General features: G+C 47.1%; 1 protein-coding gene across 4 annotated transcripts in view; it reads right to left on the bottom strand.

The window, feature by feature from the left end:
* The window catches only part of SMOX (spermine oxidase), a 58,866-nt gene that overhangs the window by 5,310 nt on the left and 33,272 nt on the right, over positions 1 to 20,284 (bottom strand). For 2 of the 4 annotated variants that reach the window (XM_083458821.1, XM_083458822.1), the window contains exons 2-4: positions 19,278 to 19,512; positions 11,461 to 11,687; positions 307 to 480 (exon numbers count right to left, since the gene is read on the bottom strand). In XM_083458821.1, the coding sequence (XP_083314947.1) occupies positions 307 to 480; positions 11,461 to 11,687; positions 19,278 to 19,485 (609 nt within the window). In that variant the 5' untranslated portion in view covers positions 19,486 to 19,512. Of the gene's footprint in view, positions 1 to 306; positions 485 to 11,460; positions 11,688 to 19,277; positions 19,513 to 20,284 lie in introns of all 4 variants that reach the window. The other 2 variants (XM_083458823.1, XM_083458824.1) reach the window with 2 other exon arrangements.

Here is a 20,284-nt window from a genome sequence, read left to right as displayed (position 1 = left end):
GGCTTACAACAGAAAATCACAACAGGAAAAAACACAAAATTCGTAACAGGAATAAAGACAAGGGCAACCTAGTAACTCCTCTGCCCAACAATAGATTTTAAAAGGGCAATGAAGGCCTGGTTAAAGAGGAACATTTTCACCTGGCACCTAAAGGTGTATAATGAAGGCACCAGTCAAACTGCCCCGGGCAGAGAATTCCACAAATGGAGTGTTGAAAATCTCAGCCACGTGCCAACTTGCTATTGCCAGCCTATGCTATATGGTGCTGCAACGTCTCAAGCAAACTCCCGCCATCGCTGTCCATACCTTAAGGTATTGCTGGATCATGGCAAGCTTCAGCCTCCTGATCGTCTCCGAGTCGTCCGGATCGGCTTTGATGCGCTTGCGCACGACATCTCGCGTGAAGACGCCCACGCTGTTCTTGCTCTCGGCATTGACTGGTTTACCACTCTGGAAGAACTCCTGAGTCAGGTTATAGACCTGTCTCGAGACAGGGAGAGGGGACACACAAAGGGGGTTAACAACACCATACGTCCAGACGTGGTGGGAATGCAAACCAGCACAGCTGTTTCAGGAAATGGTTGCTGGAAAAGTTTCTTTCATTATGGGACAAGAGTATTAAATATGCTTATAGGTTACCAGAAGAATCTACTAGCTATGGACATACAAATATTTTCCATGTTTGCAGCTAGAAATATATTAACACAACATTCTAAAACAGCTACATTAGCAAGGAATGCAATGCGTCAGATGTGTTGTGCGTTCCACAGCTACCTTAGAGCAAACCAGACACTAAAAACAGTATTAAACGTAAGTCCAACTGATGAATGCCTGCTTTTGCTCGTGTAGATACAGTCGTACCCTGGAAGTCGAATGCCTTGCAAGTCAAAGCCCTGGTTTCCGAATGCTTTGGAAGTCGAACGAACTTCCAGAATGGATTCCGTTCAACTTCCAAGGTACAACTGTATAAACTATTTGCCTGGGATTTAGAGGAAACCCAGGGGAAACTGCACATTTACCTTATAACATAAATACTAATTATACAAAATACTTTGCATCTATATAGTGCTTCCTTGACTGTTGTTGTTTTCTTTATACCCTGCCCATCTGGCTGGGTTTCCCCAGCCACTCTGGGCGGCTTTCAGCATATATAAAACATAGTAAAGTATCAAACATTAAAAACTTCCCTAAACAGGGCTGCCTTCAAATGTCTTCTAAAAGTCAGATAGTTGTTTATTTCCTTGACATCTGATGGGAGGGCATTCCACAGGGCGGGCACCACTACCGAGAAGGCCCTCTGCCTGCAACTTCGCTTCTCGCAGGGAGGGAACCGCCAGAAGAAACTCAAAAGAGTTTCACATATTTAATCACCAAACTGACATCGTAGAAGCTCCATCCCACCCTATAACGAGCTATCCGCCAGGCTATCTGGGCTGCAGAAGCAAATGCAATCTTTTAAAAGCAGCAACGCAGCCCAGACTGGGCCATTTTAGCCTCAAACAGTGTTGCAATTCTAAACATTCTGAGCATTTTCCACAGACAGAGTTCTTGCCATCCCGATTCGCTCTCCACATGAAACTAGCCACCGGAACATGGATAATAAGCTCTGTGTCAACATGCATGGTAAGCAGAGAGAGAAAAACAACCTTTGATGGCCAGTAATTCGGGGGAACTAATCAGCCAAGGCGGGTGATGTGACCTTGATCACGTAGCTACAGAAACATGATCAAGGGCCTGGTGTTTCCAACTACAGAGGCTTGCTAAAAGTTAAGGGGGCACCCAGCTTCCTCCTCCTGTTGCATTAAATGGAACTGGGGGATTTCACCAGGGACCACCCCTCTTGCTTTGGGGAGATCAGAACCCCTGGCTTACACGAAGACATCAAAGTCGCTGCAACCCTTGGCTTCAGCAGAACACCAGGCAGCTTGCATAAGCCGCTCGCTGGCCGTAAGAAGATTGCACGTTCACAAGGAGAGCAAAACCACATTAAAATACATTAAGTAACTGGGCAGAGGCACAATTAGCCACAGCCTGTTTTCGACTGCCCTTCCCTTTTCCTTTGTACAAAAAGGGCCTACTTTTTAAAACTTCAAACACTTATCTGAACCAATTGCTGAAGAACCCCAAGAGGAGGGAGGAGGGGGAGAGCTTAAGTCAGCTGCATGACCCTAATTCCCTGCATTTTGAGTGGCGCTAGGAATGTTCTAAGAGGATCTAACTAATACATCTCCAAAGTAGCCCCCATAGCTTTTCGCAGGCAGGCTCAGTGCTGGAAACCTCTAACGCTGGAGCCCTTGGCAAACTTACATGGGAGGCAGCAGCACAGAACAGTACAGAGGGGCTTCCTTCCGAGTAAACACACATAGGACTGTGGAACACAGAACTGTAGAGCTGGAAGGGACCACGAGGGTCAATGCAGGAATCTTTTGCCCAACGTGGGACCCAACACACACATATATGAGAAACCGTCAAGTGAAAAGGACAGATATCAAGTCTGGCTCACGGTACAGGGCTTGACCTCTTCATGTTATTTTAAATACATTTCTGAGCACAATTCAAGGTGTTGGTGCTGACCTTTAAAGCCCTAAACGGCCTCGGTCCTGTATGCCTGAAGGAGCGTCTCCACCCCCATCGTTCAGCCCAGACACTGAGGTCCAGCGCTGAGGGCCTTCTGGCGGTTCCCTCGCTGCGAGAAGTGAGGTTACCGGGAACCAGGCAGAGGACCTTCTTGGCAGTAGCACCCGCCCTGTGGAACGCCCTCCTGCCAGATGTCAAAGAGAAAAACAACTGCCAGACTTTTAGAAGACATCGGAAGGCAGCCCTGTTTAGGGAGGTTTTAAATGTCTGACGCTGTATTGTTTTTAATATTCAGTTGGAAGCCGCCCAGAGTAGCTGGGGAAACCCAGCCCGATGGGTGGGGTATAAATATATATTATTATTATTATTATTATTATTATTATTATTATTATTATTACAAAGCAGGAAACCCAGGTCTGACTCTCCACTCACGTCTTGTGGCCAAGGCTCAGTTCAGTGCAGCCACATGTTGGTGCTTATCTATTTGGAAAGCTGCACCTCCCACACCAGGGAACGCAGGAAGCAGGCTTAATACTGAGTAAGCCCATTGGTTTATCTAGCTGAGCATGGTCAACGCTGATTGGCAGCAGCTCTTAGCGTTTCAGGCAGGGGTCTCCACCAGGAGACGGAACCTGGTGCCTTCGGCGTTCAAAGCAAATGCCCGCCCACTGAGCCGCCTCCCTTTGCCAAATGTGTGATGGATGCACAGGGGCAAGCTACCACTCTTGGCTTCCGGCAAGAACGTAAGGAGAGCCTGCAGGATCAGGCCAGTGGCCCATCTAGTCCAGCATCCTGTTCTCAGAGTGGCCAACAATGTGCCTTTGGGAAACCAGCTGCTCTTGAACACAAGAGCAGCACTCTCTCCTCCTGTGGTTTCCAGTGACTTGGATTCAGAAGCACTGAACTGTGGAGATGGAGAGAGAAGCAGTACCATTATGACTAGTAGCCATGGCTAGCCCTCTCCTCCATGAATACAGTGGTACCTCGGGTTACATACGCTTCAGGTTACATACGCTTCAGGTTACAGACTCCGCTAAGCCAGAAATAGTACCTCGGGTTAAGAACTTTGCTTCAGGATGAGAACAGAAATCGTGCTCCGGCGGCAGCAGGAGGCCCCATAGGCTAAAGTGGTGCTTCAGGTTAAGAACAGTTTCAGGTTAAGAACGGACCTCTGGAACGAATTAAGTACTTAACCCAAGGTACCACTGTATGTGTTATCTTCTTTTAAAAGGCTTCTAGATTGATGTGAAATCGGCTATGATACACCGGGCCAAAGATTTGGGATATAATATACAGCTAAAAGAATGGGAGAGGTTGTGGAAAGAAAGAATAAAATTTACAGCATGTAATGCTTTGAAAAGAGAATATGATGAAAATGATGTATAGATGGTATATTACACCTGTGAAATTAGCTAAAATGTATAAGACAAGTAATAAATGTTGGAAACGTGAAGAAAAAGAAGGATCATTTTATCATATGTGGTGGGAATATAAGAAAGTAAAAAACTTCTGGGAAATGATATATAATGAGATGAAAAAGATGTTGAAATAATACTTTTTTTTAACCCAGAAGCATTTTTACTTGGTATTATAAGTGAGGGCATTAATAGACAGGACATTAAACTGTTTTTATACGCAGCAACAGCAGCAAGAGTATTGTTGGCCCAGAAATGGAAGCAAAAGAATTACCAACAAAAGAAGAATGGCGGACGAAACTAATGGACTACGCAGAATTGGATAAGATGACAGCAAGGATTTGAAACCTGCGGGACCAGAGATTCACAGAAGATTGGAAGAAATATACGAACTATTTGAAAAGCAACTGTAATCAACAAATTATGCTAGTAGGACTACAAGAAGTTTTGTAAGGAGGAATATATGAAATATTGCAAAGAGGATAAAGAAGAGAGACATTAGTTATGATACTTAAATGTAATAGTGAAAGTAAGAAATGTAAATTAAGTGGGGAAGATTGGAGAATTTTCAGACGTGATTGATGGAAGTAAAAAAAAATTGTATAAGATATAAAAGCATGTTTAATAATTGTTGAAAATGATATGCTAAAAAATTTATATATGTGTTTGTGTGTGTATAAAAAGAGTGGCCCTCCCTGTCTCCTGTAACTTTCAGGCACTAGTGTTCAGAAGCAACGCTGCCTTCAGCTGTGGAGAGAGAGCTATCACACTATTTGGTGTGATTCCAAATGATCCTTTCCCCCTTTCACATGCACAGGCAGCAAAGTGCCAATTTATGAGTGACGGATCTCATGAACTGCCTCTCCCTAGGTGGCCTCATGCACGTCTCAACCTCTCTACCTAATCCACTTTCTCGAGGACCCGGAGAGGATAAAATGAGACAAAGCACAGTAAAGCAGATTTGCACGAGTCAAGAAACAGGACCTTAGAAAACCCTGAAACTTGGACAGGGGGGGTGTCAGGTGGGGGCTGGAACTGTGGCTGGCCAAAGGAGGATCCGAAAGAGAAACCCACCAGGCCAGCGGAGACAAACTTAAGAGCAACAGTCCCAAGTGGGTCATGACGGATTGCTAGGGTCACCAGACTTTCTTGTGCCTGTACGAACAACTGCAGGCTGGAGACTGCCTGTACGAACAACTGCAGGCTGGAGACCTTTCTCTGTTTATATGTTTGTTTTGCAACAGGGAAAAGCTTAAATAAAAACTTATTAAAAACAACAACAACAACAACAATTGCAAGCTGGGGAATCTGTTGTGCACACCACACAAACTGCAGCAGTGCACACATGCACAACCACACACCCGTGTTTTCCCTCCCCGCACGCAAAATGACAATTAAGTAGGGAGGAAGAAGTGAATTAGGCCTGGAAAAAGGTGTTTTTGCTCTCGTCCACTCTTAACTGGAGTGGGACACGGGTGGCGCTGTTGGGATTCGCAGGATACTGGATAAGTCTGCAGGCTTCAACAGGATGATGCAATACTCTACTGGGTCAGAGTGACTCAGCAGGAGTGTGATTAGTGTAATTGGCTATCACCTGTTTTAAAAAGGAAAGCCTGTTTAACAGTGTTGTTGGTGGTTGTGCTGTAGTGTGGTGGTGCTGTGGTGGAGAGTATTCGTTTGTAAGTACTCTGTTTGGACTGTTTCATTTGTAAATGCCTGTATATAACTCACATTAAAAAGGACTGCACTGAAAAACCTGGAACTCTTAATGCTTTGCTGAAAACGCCGCGTGGAATACGCGACAGGGTTATGGGCCCAGCACGCTTCCGCTGCGCAAGAGTACAGGTGGCAGTTATCTAGCCGTGAGTGCTGGAGGTGAGCTGCAGGGATGGAGCAGTCCCGAATTGGCGTGTTGCTGGAGAAGCTGACAGCCACGAACTACAGCACCTGGTCGGTCCGCATGCAACACTTCCTCAAGCGTGAGGGCCTGTGGAAAGTGGTGGAAGAGCCACCGCAGCCCCCTGAGGAGGATGAGAAGGATGAGAAAGCTTTGGCTACGATCATCCTTGGAGTGGACGACAGCCAGCTAGTCTATGTAGCTGATAAGGTGACGGCAAGTGAGGCATGGAATGCGCTCAAGGCTGTCCATGTGCGAGAGACAGCTGGCTCACTGATAACACTGACCAGGAGACTGTACCGGTGTCGGAAGAAACCGGGGGACTCCCTGGTAAACCACCTAAAATTCCTAACAGGCTGTTTCCAGGAGCTAGCCTTAAGAGGGAGGCCTGTGGGGGAAGAGGACAAAGTCTTTATAGTCTTGAGTTCCCTTGATGACAGCTATGATATGCTGGTCAACTCCCTCGAGTCTGTAGAGACTGATAAGCTGACTCTGGAATACGTGACCGGACGGTTGTATGCAGAGGAGGACAGGCGTGCCGAGCGAAAGATGACCTCAGCCCAGCTGTTGGAGCATCCCAGAGGGAACAACAGCCGGGAAGAGCAGAGGTGTCGGGAGCCGGAGAAACAGCCAGGAGGAGCTGCTGCAGACCAGCCGGTGGTCAACAAAGTAAAAAGGTGTTTTTGCTGCAAGTCCAGTGGACATCTGCTGCGGGACTGCCCGAGAAAGCAACAAAAACAGCGGAAGCACAAGTGGCAGCAGAGGGAGTCTACCGCTTGGGTGTCTGCAGATGGTCAAGAAAATGAGGAGCTGTGGGTTCTGGACAGTGGAGCTTCTCAAACCTTTTGTAAAAGAAAAGGATTGCTAACTGATGCTAGGGCTTCAAACAAAAAACATGTAAGTCTTGCTACGGGCCAGAAAGCTAATGTGGTTTGTGAGGGGGAGGTTGTGTTCCCACAGCTGGGACACACATTCAGGAATGTGTTGTGTGTGCCTAGTCTGCAAAACAATCTCCTGAGCATTCCTGACTTGGCAAAAGCAGGCTTTGAAGTAAATTTTGTGGGAGACCAGTGCCAGATAAAGCAAAATGGGGCAGTGTTGGCAAATGCTAGCCTTAGAACTAATATGTATGTACTGCAGTGTGAATCTAAGGTTGCAAATGTGCAAAATGTCCCGACCCATGATATGTGTATTCATCTCCTGCACAGGCGTCTGGCACATGCTAGCTATAAGGTGCTAAACAAAACATTGGAGTTGTGTGGGGGGATGAAAAACATAAAAAGTTGTGATAATTACTTAGACTGCAATATCTGCAAGGAGGTTAAAAGCAGGGCTTGCCCAGTAGCAAGAGCAAGCCAGAGAGAAACCAAAAAAAACCACTGGAGTTGATTCATGCTGATGTAACTGGTCCTTTTCCACCTAGTGTCTCCCACAACAAGTATTGTTTGATCCTAGTGGATGATTTTTCTAGATTTGGCTGGGTCTATCCATTAAAGCAAAAGTCTGACGTTGCCCAAACTTTGAAGTTCTGGGTAAGAAGGGTAGAAAGGCAACTTGGTGAAAAGGTGTCCTCTATTCAATCAGACAGGGGAGGGGAGTTTATGGCAAGCTCCCTAAGAAACTGGTTGCGTTCCCAAGGGATTAAACATAGGCTTACCAATGTGGCCACGCCTCAGGAGAACGGAGTAGCAGAGCGTAGAGGAGGTGTCTTGCAGACACAAATGAAAGCATTGTTAGCAGATGCAAATCTTCCAATTAAGTACTGGGCTGAAAGTATTAAGACCGCGAATTATATTGGGAATCGCTTGTGGTCAAGGGTACTAGATGACATACCCTATAAAATTCTCTATAACAAAAGTCCCAGTTTGCAACATTTAAGAATCTTTGGGACAAAGGCATGGGTTGACATACCTGTGAAAAACCGGAGAAAAGGTGGGAAAAGGGCACAGCAGTTGCTATTTCTTGGGTATGAAAGTGGTACGAAAGCCTACAGGTTTGAAGATGATAAAAACCTTTTGAGTTATAGTAGATCAGCCAGCTTTAATGAGCAAAGAAATTGGCCCAAGATACATGCAAACCTGCTGCCAGAAAAAGTTTTACTGCCGAGCATACCTGATAAGGCAGTTGAAACAAAGCTAAGAATTGGCAGCTCTCCCAGAGAAACTGAAAGGGAGGAAGTAAAGGTTGAGCATTTTTCTCCAGCTGCTAGCATGGAGCAGGGGAGAGAAGAAAGTGCAACAGGGACAGGAGGAGGTAGATCTCCAGAGTCAATCCACCCCAAAAGCAGTCCTGAAGGTAGCCCAGGGGGTGAGATTAATGAACCAAGGAGGTCTGCAAGAAGTAATAAAGGTCAACCTCCAGACCGTTATGGGTTCCCAGCCACCATAAACCAGGTTTGTGTAACTGAGCCAGAAAACTTTGAAGAAGTGCAAGAGTTACCTACTCTAGAGAAAGAGGCGTGGTTAAAGGCAATGCAGGCAGAGTATAACTCTCTGCTAAACAACAATGTGTTTGTACCTACAGAATTGCCTGAAGGTAAAAAGCCCATAAGTTGTAAGTGGGTTTTTAAAGTGAAAAAGCTGGCTGATGGTAGTTGTCAGAGGAAAGCCAGGTTGGTTGCACGGGGCTTTACACAGAGGAAAATGATACATTATGATGAAGTGTTTGCCCCAACAGCAAAGGCTGAAACAGTAAAATCAGTTTTAGCAATGGCAAGTCTGAGAGGGTTAAAAGTTAATCATTTTGATGTTGCCTCAGCATATTTAAATGCTCCTATTGACGCCGAGGTATATTTACAGCAAATACCAGGTTATGAGCTGGAAAAAGACAGCATGGTGTTAAAACTGCAAAGGGCACTATACGGTTTACACCAAAGTGCACGTCTATGGCATGAATGCATAGACACAACTTTGAAAAAGATGGGATTCAAACAAAGCCTGGCTGATTCCTGTTTATATTCAGCAATGGTGCAAGGAAGTGTTTGTTATTTACTTTTGTATGTTGATGATATCTGTCTAATAACAACTGCACAAAAGCAAGTGTCTTGGTTTATAAACAGCCTAGGTAACAAATACAAGCTGAAGTATTTGGGAGAGATTCAGAATTACTTAGGAGTAGAGGTTCAGAGAAATGAAGAGGGCGTTTACTCTCTGAGTCAGAAGGAAAAAATCGAAAAGTTACTGAAGACATATAGAATGGAGAGGGCAAATGAGGTTGACACTCCCATAACTACCCAGTACAAAAATGAACCAGAAGGGCAAAAATGTGAGAATGCAACAGCGTTTCATTCTCTGTTGGGTTCTCTGTTATATTTAAGTTGTTGGACAAGACCCGACATAACATTGGCAGTGCACATGTTAAGCCAAAGAAGTGCAGACCCGGCTCAGAGAGATTGGGTAGCACTTAAAAGAATCCTAAGGTATCTGAAAGGCACAAAAGATTACAAACTGGTGCTGGATACAGGACATGATCAGCAAGTGTATGCATACGCTGATGCCAGCTGGGGAGACAGAGAAAATGGAAAGTCTACCACTGGCTATGCCATATATATTGGAAATGCCCTGGTTCAGTGGAAATCCCAGAAACAAACATTTGTTGCCACAAGTACTTGTGAAGCAGAGTACTCAGCCATAAGCGAATGTGTATCACAAGTAGAGTGGTTTGCTTGCCTAACAAAAGAGCTTGGAATACCTTCTAAAATGCCAATCACTGTGCTAAGTGACAACATGGCTGCACAACAGCTTGCCAACCAACAGAACTTTAAGAGCAAGAGTAAACATATTGCGATAAGATACGGAAATGTGAAAAATGCTTTGGAAAGAAATGTGTTAAAGGTACAGCACTGTAACACAAAATGTAATGTGGCAGATTTGTATACAAAATGTTTGGATGCTCCTAAATTTCGAGACTTAAGAGAATTATTGGGTCTCAAGCCTTTGACTTAAGGAGGAGTGTTGGGATTCGCAGGATACTGGATAAGTCTGCAGGCTTCAACAGGATGATGCAATACTCTACTGGGTCAGAGTGACTCAGCAGGAGTGTGATTAGTGTAATTGGCTATCACCTGTTTTAAAAAGGAAAGCCTGTTTAACAGTGTTGTTGGTGGTTGTGCTGTAGTGTGGTGGTGCTGTGGTGGAGAGTATTCGTTTGTAAGTACTCTGTTTGGACTGTTTCATTTGTAAATGCCTGTATATAACTCACATTAAAAAGGACTGCACTGAAAAACCTGGAACTCTTAATGCTTTGCTGAAAACGCCGCGTGGAATACGCGACAGGCGCTGTGGGTTAAACCACAGAGCCTAGGACTTGCCGATCAGAAGGTCGGTGGTTCAAATCCCTGCAACGGGGTGAGCTCCCGTTGTTCGGTCCCTGCTTCTGCCAACCTAGCAGTTCGAAAGCACGTCAAAGTGCAAGTAGATAAATAGGTACCGCTCCAGCGGGAAGGTAAACGGCATTTCCGTGTGCTGCTCTGGTTCGCCAGAAGCGGCTTAGTCATGCTGGCCACATGACCCAGAAGCTGTACGCCGGCTCCCTCAGCTAATAAAGCAAGATGAACACTGCAACCCGAGTTGGCCACGACTGGACCTAATGGTCAGGGGTCCCTTTACCTTTACTCTTAACTGGGGATGGGGGTAGGACATGACTGTCCTGTACAGCATAGCTGGGGAGGCAAGAGTTAACCTTCTAACACCAGTTGCAATTTCCAGGAAGATCCTTCTGTTTTACACACACTTACACACACACTGCAATGATTAGGCTAAAAAAAAGACCTTCTGTTGGCTTCAAAATAAGGCCAGCCCCTAGGTTAATTGAGGGGAGACACAATCTGCAATGGGTGGGTAGGTGGGGTGTTAGAAGTGGGAAGGAAAGAGTTAACTCCCCCCAGCTGAGACACACACCAACAGCAGGGGATAAAATGCCTCTCCTTGATTGTTATTAGACCTGAAAGAAACCTTCTCTTGCAGTCAATTGAAAGCTTCTTAGGTTTCAAATTGTGGCTGGGAGTGGGGTCGCCATTTCTGGCCCACTGGGTTGTGTTATTTTGTCAGGGAGATAATAATAATAACAATAATAATAATAATTTATTATTTATACCCCGCCCATCTGGCTGGGTTTCCCCAGCCACTCTGGGCGGCTTCCAACAAAACACTAAAATACAATAAGCTATTAAACATTAAAAGCTTCCCTAAACTGGGCTGCCTTCAGATGTCTTCTAAAAGTCTGGTAGTTATTTTTCTCTTTGACATCTGATGGGAGGGCGTTCCACAGGGTGGGTGCCACTACCGAGAAGGCCCTCTGCCAGGATCCCAAAACAACCCCATTCCCTCATCCCTCTGCCATCATTACGCTTCAGAAAAGCCTTGTGTCGATAGAAGGAAGCTTTGCTCAAGCGTAATTTCAGCAGGGAGACGGGGGGGGGGGATATTACATGCAGATGTGTCTCTGTGGGGGGAACACACCTAAGCGACCCCTTCTTTGAAAAGCTCCCTGGTCAACCCTGAAACCGTGCAAACTGCTCTGCTGGGTCCGTACTGCCTACAAATTTGCTTTAGGAACTCATCGGCGACAAACCTCGTTGTATAAATCACTGAATTCTTCAACCACATCTTTCGGGATCCTTTGACCGTTGTTGGTGAGGTGATAAGCCACCCCATTCTTGGAGTACAGGCTGATGCGGCCCACACTCCTCTCGCCATCTGTCGTCTCTTCGAGTAAGCCATTATCTTCTGCTAGATGATAGATGGGGTTTCCATTGGAACCGTGGATCCACGTAGCTCCCAGTTCAAAAGTAGCGTTTTCTATGGTGGGAGGGAGAGAAGGAAGTCCTACGTTAGGATGCTTGAAGAATAATAATAATAATAATAAATAATAATAATAATAATAATAATAATAATAATAATAATAATAATAACAATAATAATAATAATTTATTATTTATACCCCGCCCATCTGGCTGGGTTTCCCCAGCCACTCTGGGCGGCTTCCAACAAAACACTAAAATACAATAAGCTATTAAACTGGGCTGCCTTCAGATGTCTTCTGAAAGTCTGGTAGTTGTTGTTCTCTTTGACATCTGGTGGGAGGGTGTTCCACAGGGCGGGTGCCACTACCGAGAAGGCCCTCTGCCTGGTTCCCAGTAACCTCACTTCTCGCAATGAGGGAACCGCCAGAAGGCCCTCGGAGCTGGACCTCAGTGTCCGGGCAGAACGATGGGGGTGGAGATGCTCCTTCAGGCAAAGGCAAAGCCAAGGGCTGTCACGGAAAACCAGCTGCAAACAGAGATGGTCCCCATGTCTTCCCACTGACCAATACTAGCCTTTGCCATAGGAACCTAAGATGAGCCTGGCTGGATCAGGCCAATGGCCCATATCTAGTCCAGCATCCTGTTCTCACAGTGTGGGAACGGTTTCCTATGGGAAACCAGCAATCAGGATTCGAACACAGAGCCCTCTCCCTTCCACAGAGCACTGCTGCCTCTCATCCTGGCTAGTAGCCATCGATAGCCCTCTCTTCCTCCGTTAGTTGGTAACCACACCTGTCTCTTCGGGAAGCAAGTTCTGCAGTTTAATTACGTGAACAAATATATTTTATCCATCCTGAATCTGCCAACACTCACGTTTCCTTGGATGTCCATAAGTTCTAGTGTCTTGAGAGAGGAAGAAAAGGTTTTCTCTATCCAGTAGCTGCTGGATAGCTCAGTTGGTAGACCAAGAGACACTCTCTCTCTCTCTCTCTCTCTCTCTCTCTTTCTTTCTTTCTTTCGTATTATTAAGTTAATTTATATACTACCCTATACCCGGGAGTCTCAGGTCGGTTCACAGAATAAATTCAAGATATAAAGCCACAAAATACATAATAAAAATAAAAACAACCCAATAGAGTCCCCCCACCCAAAAAGAAAACACGTTTTAAAAGGGGATAGGATGTAAATCATATCAACCAAAGACCTGATTAAAAAGGAACGTTTTTGCCTGGCACCTAAAGGTGTATAATGAAGGAGTCGGGTGAACCTCCCGGGGAAGAGCATTCCACAGACAGGGAGCCACTGCAGAGAAGGCCCTGTTCTTGTGTTGCCACCCTCCGGACCTCTCAAGGAGGAAGCGCACAAAGAAGGGCCTCAGAAGATGATCTCAGGGTCCAGGTAGGTTCATATGGAAAGAAGCGGTCCTTGAGGTGTTGCGCTCCTGAGCCATTTAAGGCTTTATAGGTCAAAACCAGCACTTTGAATTGGGCCCGGAAACTAATTGGTAGCCAGTGTACTCGGACCAGGATTGGTGTAAGATGCTCAAACCATCTTGCTCCGGTGAGCAACCTGGCCGCTGAATTCTGCACCAGCTGAAGTTTCTTAATCCCAGGGTTGTGAGTTTGAGCCCCACGTTGGACAAAATATTCCTGCATTGCAGGGGGTTGGACTAGATGACCCACGTGGTCCCTTCCAACTCTATTGATTCCATGACAATTTCTCCATGCCACACATAATTTTGCAAACTTCTGTCCTGTCGCCTGCTACTCGCCACTTCTCTGAACAGAAAAGTCCCAAATGCGGCAACTTATTGCCTTATTGTGGAAGGAAGAGTGTTAAGGTATATAGAAGTGTATATGTGGTTAATTTGAATATGTTATTATTGAATATTATTGAATATGTATATTATTGAATATTGTATACCCAATGTATCAGCCGCCTGGGGGATTTCACTGTTTGTGTTTTGCTGGTTGGTAAAAAATGAAATTAAAAAATAAATAAATAAGGGAATTCCCATGCGCACTGAGGCGGGGGCATCTATGAAAGCGAGACACTCGCTCTGACGGCGGGACCATCGGCTCTGCCGCAATCCGCCTTCCTTGCAAAGATGCCAGGAGAGCCGCACGCCCGGGGATGCTCACGATGGCTTCAGAAGTGCCGAGGACACCGGCTGAAACGTCCTCGTTTCCGTACAGCATCAGATGTGCAAAGCAGAGAAGAGGGACGAGTCAGGCTAAAAATAACCGAGGCCACCTGTAATGTTTACTAACTCATTAAGCCAGAGTCCTCAAAGCAGATGAGCTTGGTGCAAACGTACAACATCAAAGTGTGACGTTAATCACATCCTTTTAGACAACAGATGTTCCTGCTGACTAAAAGACCCCTTGGAGGCATGGAAGGGGGAAAGTACGCAGTCTCCTGCAATTAATGCAACAACTACCGCAGTCATGGATATGTTTTAAACAAAGGCTGCAATCACCTACATCCAGCATGCTTTTGCTGCTGTTTTTCTTTTCCCTGAGCTGGGAACGAATGGATATTTCCATAGGAATATAACAAAACATGGGAGGCGGGTGGCGCTGTGGGTTAAACCACAGAGCCTAGGGCTTGCCGATCAGAAGGTCGGCAGTTCAAATCCCCCGATGGGGTGAGCTCCCGTTGCTCGGTCCCAGCTCCTGCCAACCTAGCAGTTTGAAAGCACGTCAAAGTGCAAGTAGATAAATAGGTACCGGTGTGGCAGGAAGGTAAACGGCGTTTCCGTGTGCTTCTCTGGTTCACCAGAAGCGGCTTAGTCATGCTGGCCACATGATCCAGAAGCTGTACGCCGGCTCCCTCGGCCAATACAGCGAGATGAGCGCTACAACCCCAGAGTCGTCCGCGACTGGACCTAATGGTCAGGGATCCCTTTACTTTTATAACAAAACAACCCTGCGCCCCCCCCAAGGGCGGGGGTTTTCTGCCAGAACTTCCCTTGTGTATGGCTAAAACAAGGCCTCTGCAATCACAGGAAGAAATGGGGGTGGGGTCAGACAGGTCTCATGGGAGAGGTTTGAGATTACCAACAGATAGGGGGTCCCAAAGTATAAGGTGCCACCTCACTGAAAGGAGAGCCAGTGTGGTGTAGTGGTTAAGAGCGGTAGTCACGTAATCTGGGAAACCGCGTTCGCGTCTCCGCTCCTCCACATGCAGCTGCTGGGTGACCTTGGGCCAGTCACACTTCTCTGAAGTCTCTCAGCCCCACTCACCTCACAGAGTGTTTGTTGTGGGGGAGGAAGGGAAAGGAGAATGTTAGCCGCTTTGAGACTCCTGAAGGGGAGTGAAAGGCGGGAAATCAAATCCAAACTCCTCCTCCTCCTCCTCTTCTTCTTCTTCTTCTTCTTCTTCTTCTTCTTCTTCTTCTTCTTGTAGACGGGGAACTGTAACAGTGGCTGTTCCCACGCCCTTCGGCCCTACAAGAATGCTGAATTTTGTGCATGAAGTTGTGGGTTGCACAGAGCCAGGGCAGTACAGTGGTACCTCGGATTACACACGCTTCAGGTTACATTCGCTTCAGGTTACAGACTCTGCTAACCCAGAAATAGTACCTCGGGTTAAGAACTTTGAGATGAGAACAGAAATTGTGCTCTGGCGGCGCAGCAGCAGCAGGAAGCCCCATTAGCTAAAGTGGTGCTTCAGGTTAAGCACAGTTTCAGGTTAAGAACAGACCTCCGGAACAAATTAAGTACTTAACCCGAGGTACCACTGTACAGACTCCCCAACGTGCAAAAGCAAAGAAGCGCACAGAATCTGCTACAAAATCTGGGCAGCTGTGCTATTTTTTGAGGCTCCTGCCCTCTTGTATGCAGAGAAGCCTTCTATATATAAAGGCCACAGCCAGGAAACATCCCGCAGGTGTACTGAGTGACGCGATGGCTCCCTTAAGGGCTCGGGGCATGGAGCACTTCCCTTCTGTCTGGCAGCACACCCTGCCAGGGGGGCTATTTTTGACACAGCGTATCGGCAGTGGACGACCCACTTCCCATCCGCAGGCCGGTGCCAAGCGTTCAGCAGCAACTCCTGAATGAAAGGGCGGATGTCGGGCTTGCAAGGCATCCTTTCCCCTCCACTTCCCTCAGATGTTCGGCTTTTAATTTACTGCTGGTGTGTTTATCAACTGAACCGCAGGGCGTGATGTCAGGGCTTCTGCAAGGAGCAGGAAGTGGGGGCTTGACTAGGGCCCCTTTCTCCGGTGATTATAACAGGGGCACGGCCAAATACAGTAGTAAAGGAAACCAGCTCACTGTCATGAGAAAGGCAGAGAAGGAAGTCATTTGCAGCGCAGCCAGGACATGCTCTGCCCAAAGTTCCCCCAGAGCATCCTCCCGTTGTGGGTCAGTGGTGGATCAGCTGCCTTGCATGCGGAAGGTCTCGGGTTCGATCCCCGGCATCTCCAAGAGAGACACTTGCCTGAACCACTGGAGAGTCCGTATAGACAATACAGTGGTACCTCGGGTTAAGTACTTAATTCGTTCCGGACGTCCGTTCTTAACCTGAAACTGTTCTTAACCTGAAGCACCACTTTAGATAATGGGGCCTCCTGCTACTGCCGCGCCGCCGCAGCACGATTTCTGTTCTTATCCTGAAGCAAAGTTCTTAACTACTTCTGCATTTGCGGAGTCTGTAACCTGAAGCGTATGTAAGCCAAGGTACCACTGTACTGAGAAAGACAAACGAATGGCTTGACTCTGTGTTAAGTCAAAAATGTGGATGAATGACCTGCCCGCAGACTGTCTCACCAGAGTGGTGCATGCTCTGGTTATGTCCCGCTTGGACTACTGCAATACGCTCTACGTGGGGCTACCTTTGAAGGTGACCCGGAAACTGCAACTAATCCAGAATGCGGCAGCTAGACTGGTGACTGGGAGTGGCCGCCAAGACCACATAACACAGGTCCTGAAAGACCTACATTGGCTCCCAGTAGGTTTCCGAGCACAATTCAAAGTGTTGGTGCTAACCTTTAAAGCCCTAAATGGTTTTGGCCCAGGATACCTGAAGGAGCATCTCCACCCCCATCGTTCTGCCCGGACACTGAGGTCCCGCTCTGAGGGCCTTCTGGCGGTTCCCTTATTGCGAGAAGCAAAGCTACAGGGAACCAGGCAGAGGGCCTTCTTGGTAGTGGCGCCCTCCCTGTGGAACACCCTCCCATCAGATATCAAGGAAATAAACAACTATCTGACTTTTGGAAGACATCTGAAGGCAGCCCTGTTCAGGGAAGTTTTTAATGTCTGATGTTTTATCGCTTTATTATTTTTATTATCACTAATTCTATTGGGAGCTGCCCAGAGTGGCTGGAGAAACCCAGCCAGGTGGGCAGGGTATAAATTGTTGTTGTTGTTGTTGTTCTATTACTTTAACTGTTCCTTGGTACAGCAAAGTTTCACCCATCCTCACGACTCCTCTCTATCCTTCCTTCAGACAAGCAAGACAAGCATTGTTCAGGGTTCAAGGACACATTTCAGCTGGGCAATGACACTCAAGGAGGATGCAGAATATAGCTGGCATCATGGATGCAGAGGAATGGTGGGAGGCAGCAGCTGGGGGACCCCCAAGGCACAAAGGCTCAGAGCCTGGGGATTGGTGGTGGCACAACAATGAGTGGTCGGAGGGGGAAAGCGGGAAGAGGAAGAGCCGGAAGCCAAAGAGATAACGGGGCTTAGTGAGCAAGGAGAGTCTGTGGCAGAGAAAAGCCCAGAATCAGAGGCTGAAGCAGGAGAACAGGGAGGCCAAAAATGGGTCAGGCTTTTAATTTCTCCTTCCTGCTGCAACAAGCTCCCCTTCCTGCTAGCCTCCAAGAACCAGGAGAGGCATGAAGAGGGAGGAGCAAACACAGACACACAGGCGCAGTCTTAGATTACATGGGGGGGGGGAGGAAACCCTGGAGAGGAGGAGACATAGCCGGCTGTGGGGAGGCCGGGACCTATAGTCTCAGCAATGGCTTCATGGGGCACCATCTGAGTTGCTGTGGTCATTACGCAGATCCTGTTTTGCTAATAGTTCACTCCAGCTTTCTCGGTGTGATTTACCGCAAGTTTGCTCCGGTCAGCTGGTGAGGGTTGGGGATGTGGGGCACAGCTGAGGAGGTGAAGGGAGCGTCCCAAGGGCCAAGTGGAGGGGCACATTTGGCCCCTGTGTTCCCCGCCCTGCATTGACAGGCAGTGCTGCTCCAAGGTTTCATAGAGAAATCTTTTCATCCCTACTTGGAGCTTCCAGGGACGGAACCTGGGACCTTTGGCACTCAGGTGCTAATCACTGAACCCTAAGGATGCTAGATAGGTCTCTGTTAGCCCTTCCGGATAGCCAGCCAAAATAAAAAGAGGCTGGCAGGTGTGTTATGGAACAAGCACAAAATATTATCCTCAGCCTGCAGATCGATCCCTACACACGGACAGAGATGGAGGAGAGTGTGAACAGCCCATAATATGAAAGAGGTAGTCTGTGATCTCTCTTCCCAAAGCTCAGGAATATTTCTCTGCCAGCAGAGAGCAACGCTTCACACATCTGATGGTGTGGGTTTCAGCTCGGGAAAGGTTCTGCCGCCACAGATCAGATAAGCCTTTAAGCAGTCACAAGCCTCCTTTGTTTTTGCTGTAACAGACTCAACACCGCTCCCCTCTGGAATGCATGCAATTTATAGGGACACAAATGCGGAAGGAGTGGGGGGGCGTTTACGCTGCGCGTCACCATTCTGGCCAATGGTACGGCTTTAGATTTGCATGCCAAGCCGGCTGCAGCAAGTACAGCTCGAAAACCCACGTGTGAAAACAAAGAGCATTTGAGATAACAACTACAGTGATCCTCGTGCACCGAGACGAGCGAAGGAACTTTTTTTTTTTTTGAAGCAAAATGAAATGGAAAAGGCACGAGGCCATGGTAAATCCTGGGATAATTTGCAGAGCCCAGTGAACTGGGCATAAAGGACCCCACCCTCTAATAAAACACTCTGAGTAGTATTTATCATTTTTGCTAGGAAAAGAGAGGGAGAATCTTCCTACACTGTTCGGACTGGACAAATTCACGGAGGACACATCAATCAGCTGTAACAAGCATCACATTAAACAAAATGTAGGGGGTTTCATTCTAGCCAGCCAGCCAGCACCTCCTCTGGGACACTCCATTACGTTCCCGCCACCCCTATCCCCACAGCATTCTACAGCCCCTGAACTCACTCGGTCCTCCTCTTTGGGTTATTTCTGAACCTCCTCCCCTTCAATATTGTCTTCTCCTAAATATGTTTTTGTACTTCTGCCTACTTTGGGGTTTCCCCACAAGCCTTGCCTGCCAATTCCTCCCTCTCATACATGGATAGTGCCGTTTCTGGCTACATAAGGAACAGCACAAACTTCTGACAATCATAAATAGGGGGAATGACAATAGCTCAATGCCCCTAGGTCCAGAGGCACTAAACCTAAGTGCAAGGGGCACACACCATGGAGGGGGACTCTTGGCTGTCATGCTCAGTTGCCCGTGAGATTCCCAGAGACTGACCACCATGAGAAACAGGTCACAAGGGCTAAACGGACCTTAATGTTGAGTCCCCTTCTTATGGTGATTATGCAAAGGCTGGTCAAGAACCGGAAGCCACGTTGCAAGGAAATGATTCCCTTACCGAGCTTCACGCTTTGTATCCTGCCTCCGATTCGGTCAGACGCTTCGAGGACAGTCACATCCGTGAAACCATTCTCCAGGAGGGTTTTTGTCGCAGAGAGGCCCGCGAGCCCAGCACCGATAACTACTATTCGCGGCTGTCGCTTTCTCCGTAGGCCACTACTAAGAGGATCATCAGTGCTGTCTGCAGATATTTCACTACTTTGCATGCCGTCCAAGCTCTCTTTCTAAGGAACCTGCCAAGAAAGGGGACACAAAGTAGTTTCGGAGCATTAGGCTGGCAATTTTCTCTTCCTATCGCCCTCTTTTCCCTTCCCTTCAGGTCGCTTTTCAATCTCCCTGTTCCAGCAATAAATTCTGGAGAAACACTGGCGTCCCAGGACTCGAGGATCCCGAAACAAGAGCCAAACCTTCTCAATGGGAGATACTGAAAGGAAAGCAAGACCGACCTGGAATATAAATGCCTCTGATTCTGCCGGAATGAAAGGCTTGGTGAATACAAAAGCATCCACCAAAGATGATATTTTCAGAAAATTCACATGCATTTTTGCCCTTGCATGTCTTTTTATAGACATATAGACCCTCCCGAGGTGCCAATCTTGCGGTAGAGGAAAACCCAGACGCCACACACACACATTTTGTGAAAAACCTGCAGAGCAAAGGAATGATTCAGCCTTCCTTCTGCCTCTCTGGCAACCGCAAAACATAAGCTTCGGGGCATAAAGATAAGGGGCATGGCAGCTGACCTGGTTGGAAAAGAGCAAGGAAGCTAAATATGAAAACACACAGCCACTTCACATGAGAAATTGTAGCTGAGCATCTATCAGTGCTAAGCTGTAGGCAGTAGGTAGAGAGGACCTCATTGTCACAAGGGAAACACACAGAAATATTTCAGAGTCCAGAAGAGAAATTATGAACCAGGGATCTTGCAGGAAATTCTTTTAACAGCCCTCCCTACCTCCAGGAGGGCCAAACAGTTGGGTGAAGAGGACTGGGGGGGGGGCAGCC

The sequence above is a fragment of the Podarcis liolepis genome, assembly GCF_965112155.1.
Source record: "Podarcis liolepis genome assembly, chromosome: 9".
Lineage (NCBI taxonomy): Eukaryota > Metazoa > Chordata > Lepidosauria > Squamata > Lacertidae > Podarcis > Podarcis liolepis.
The sequence above is the reverse complement of the archived record's forward strand: the minus strand, read 5'-3'. Positions and strand labels throughout refer to the sequence as shown.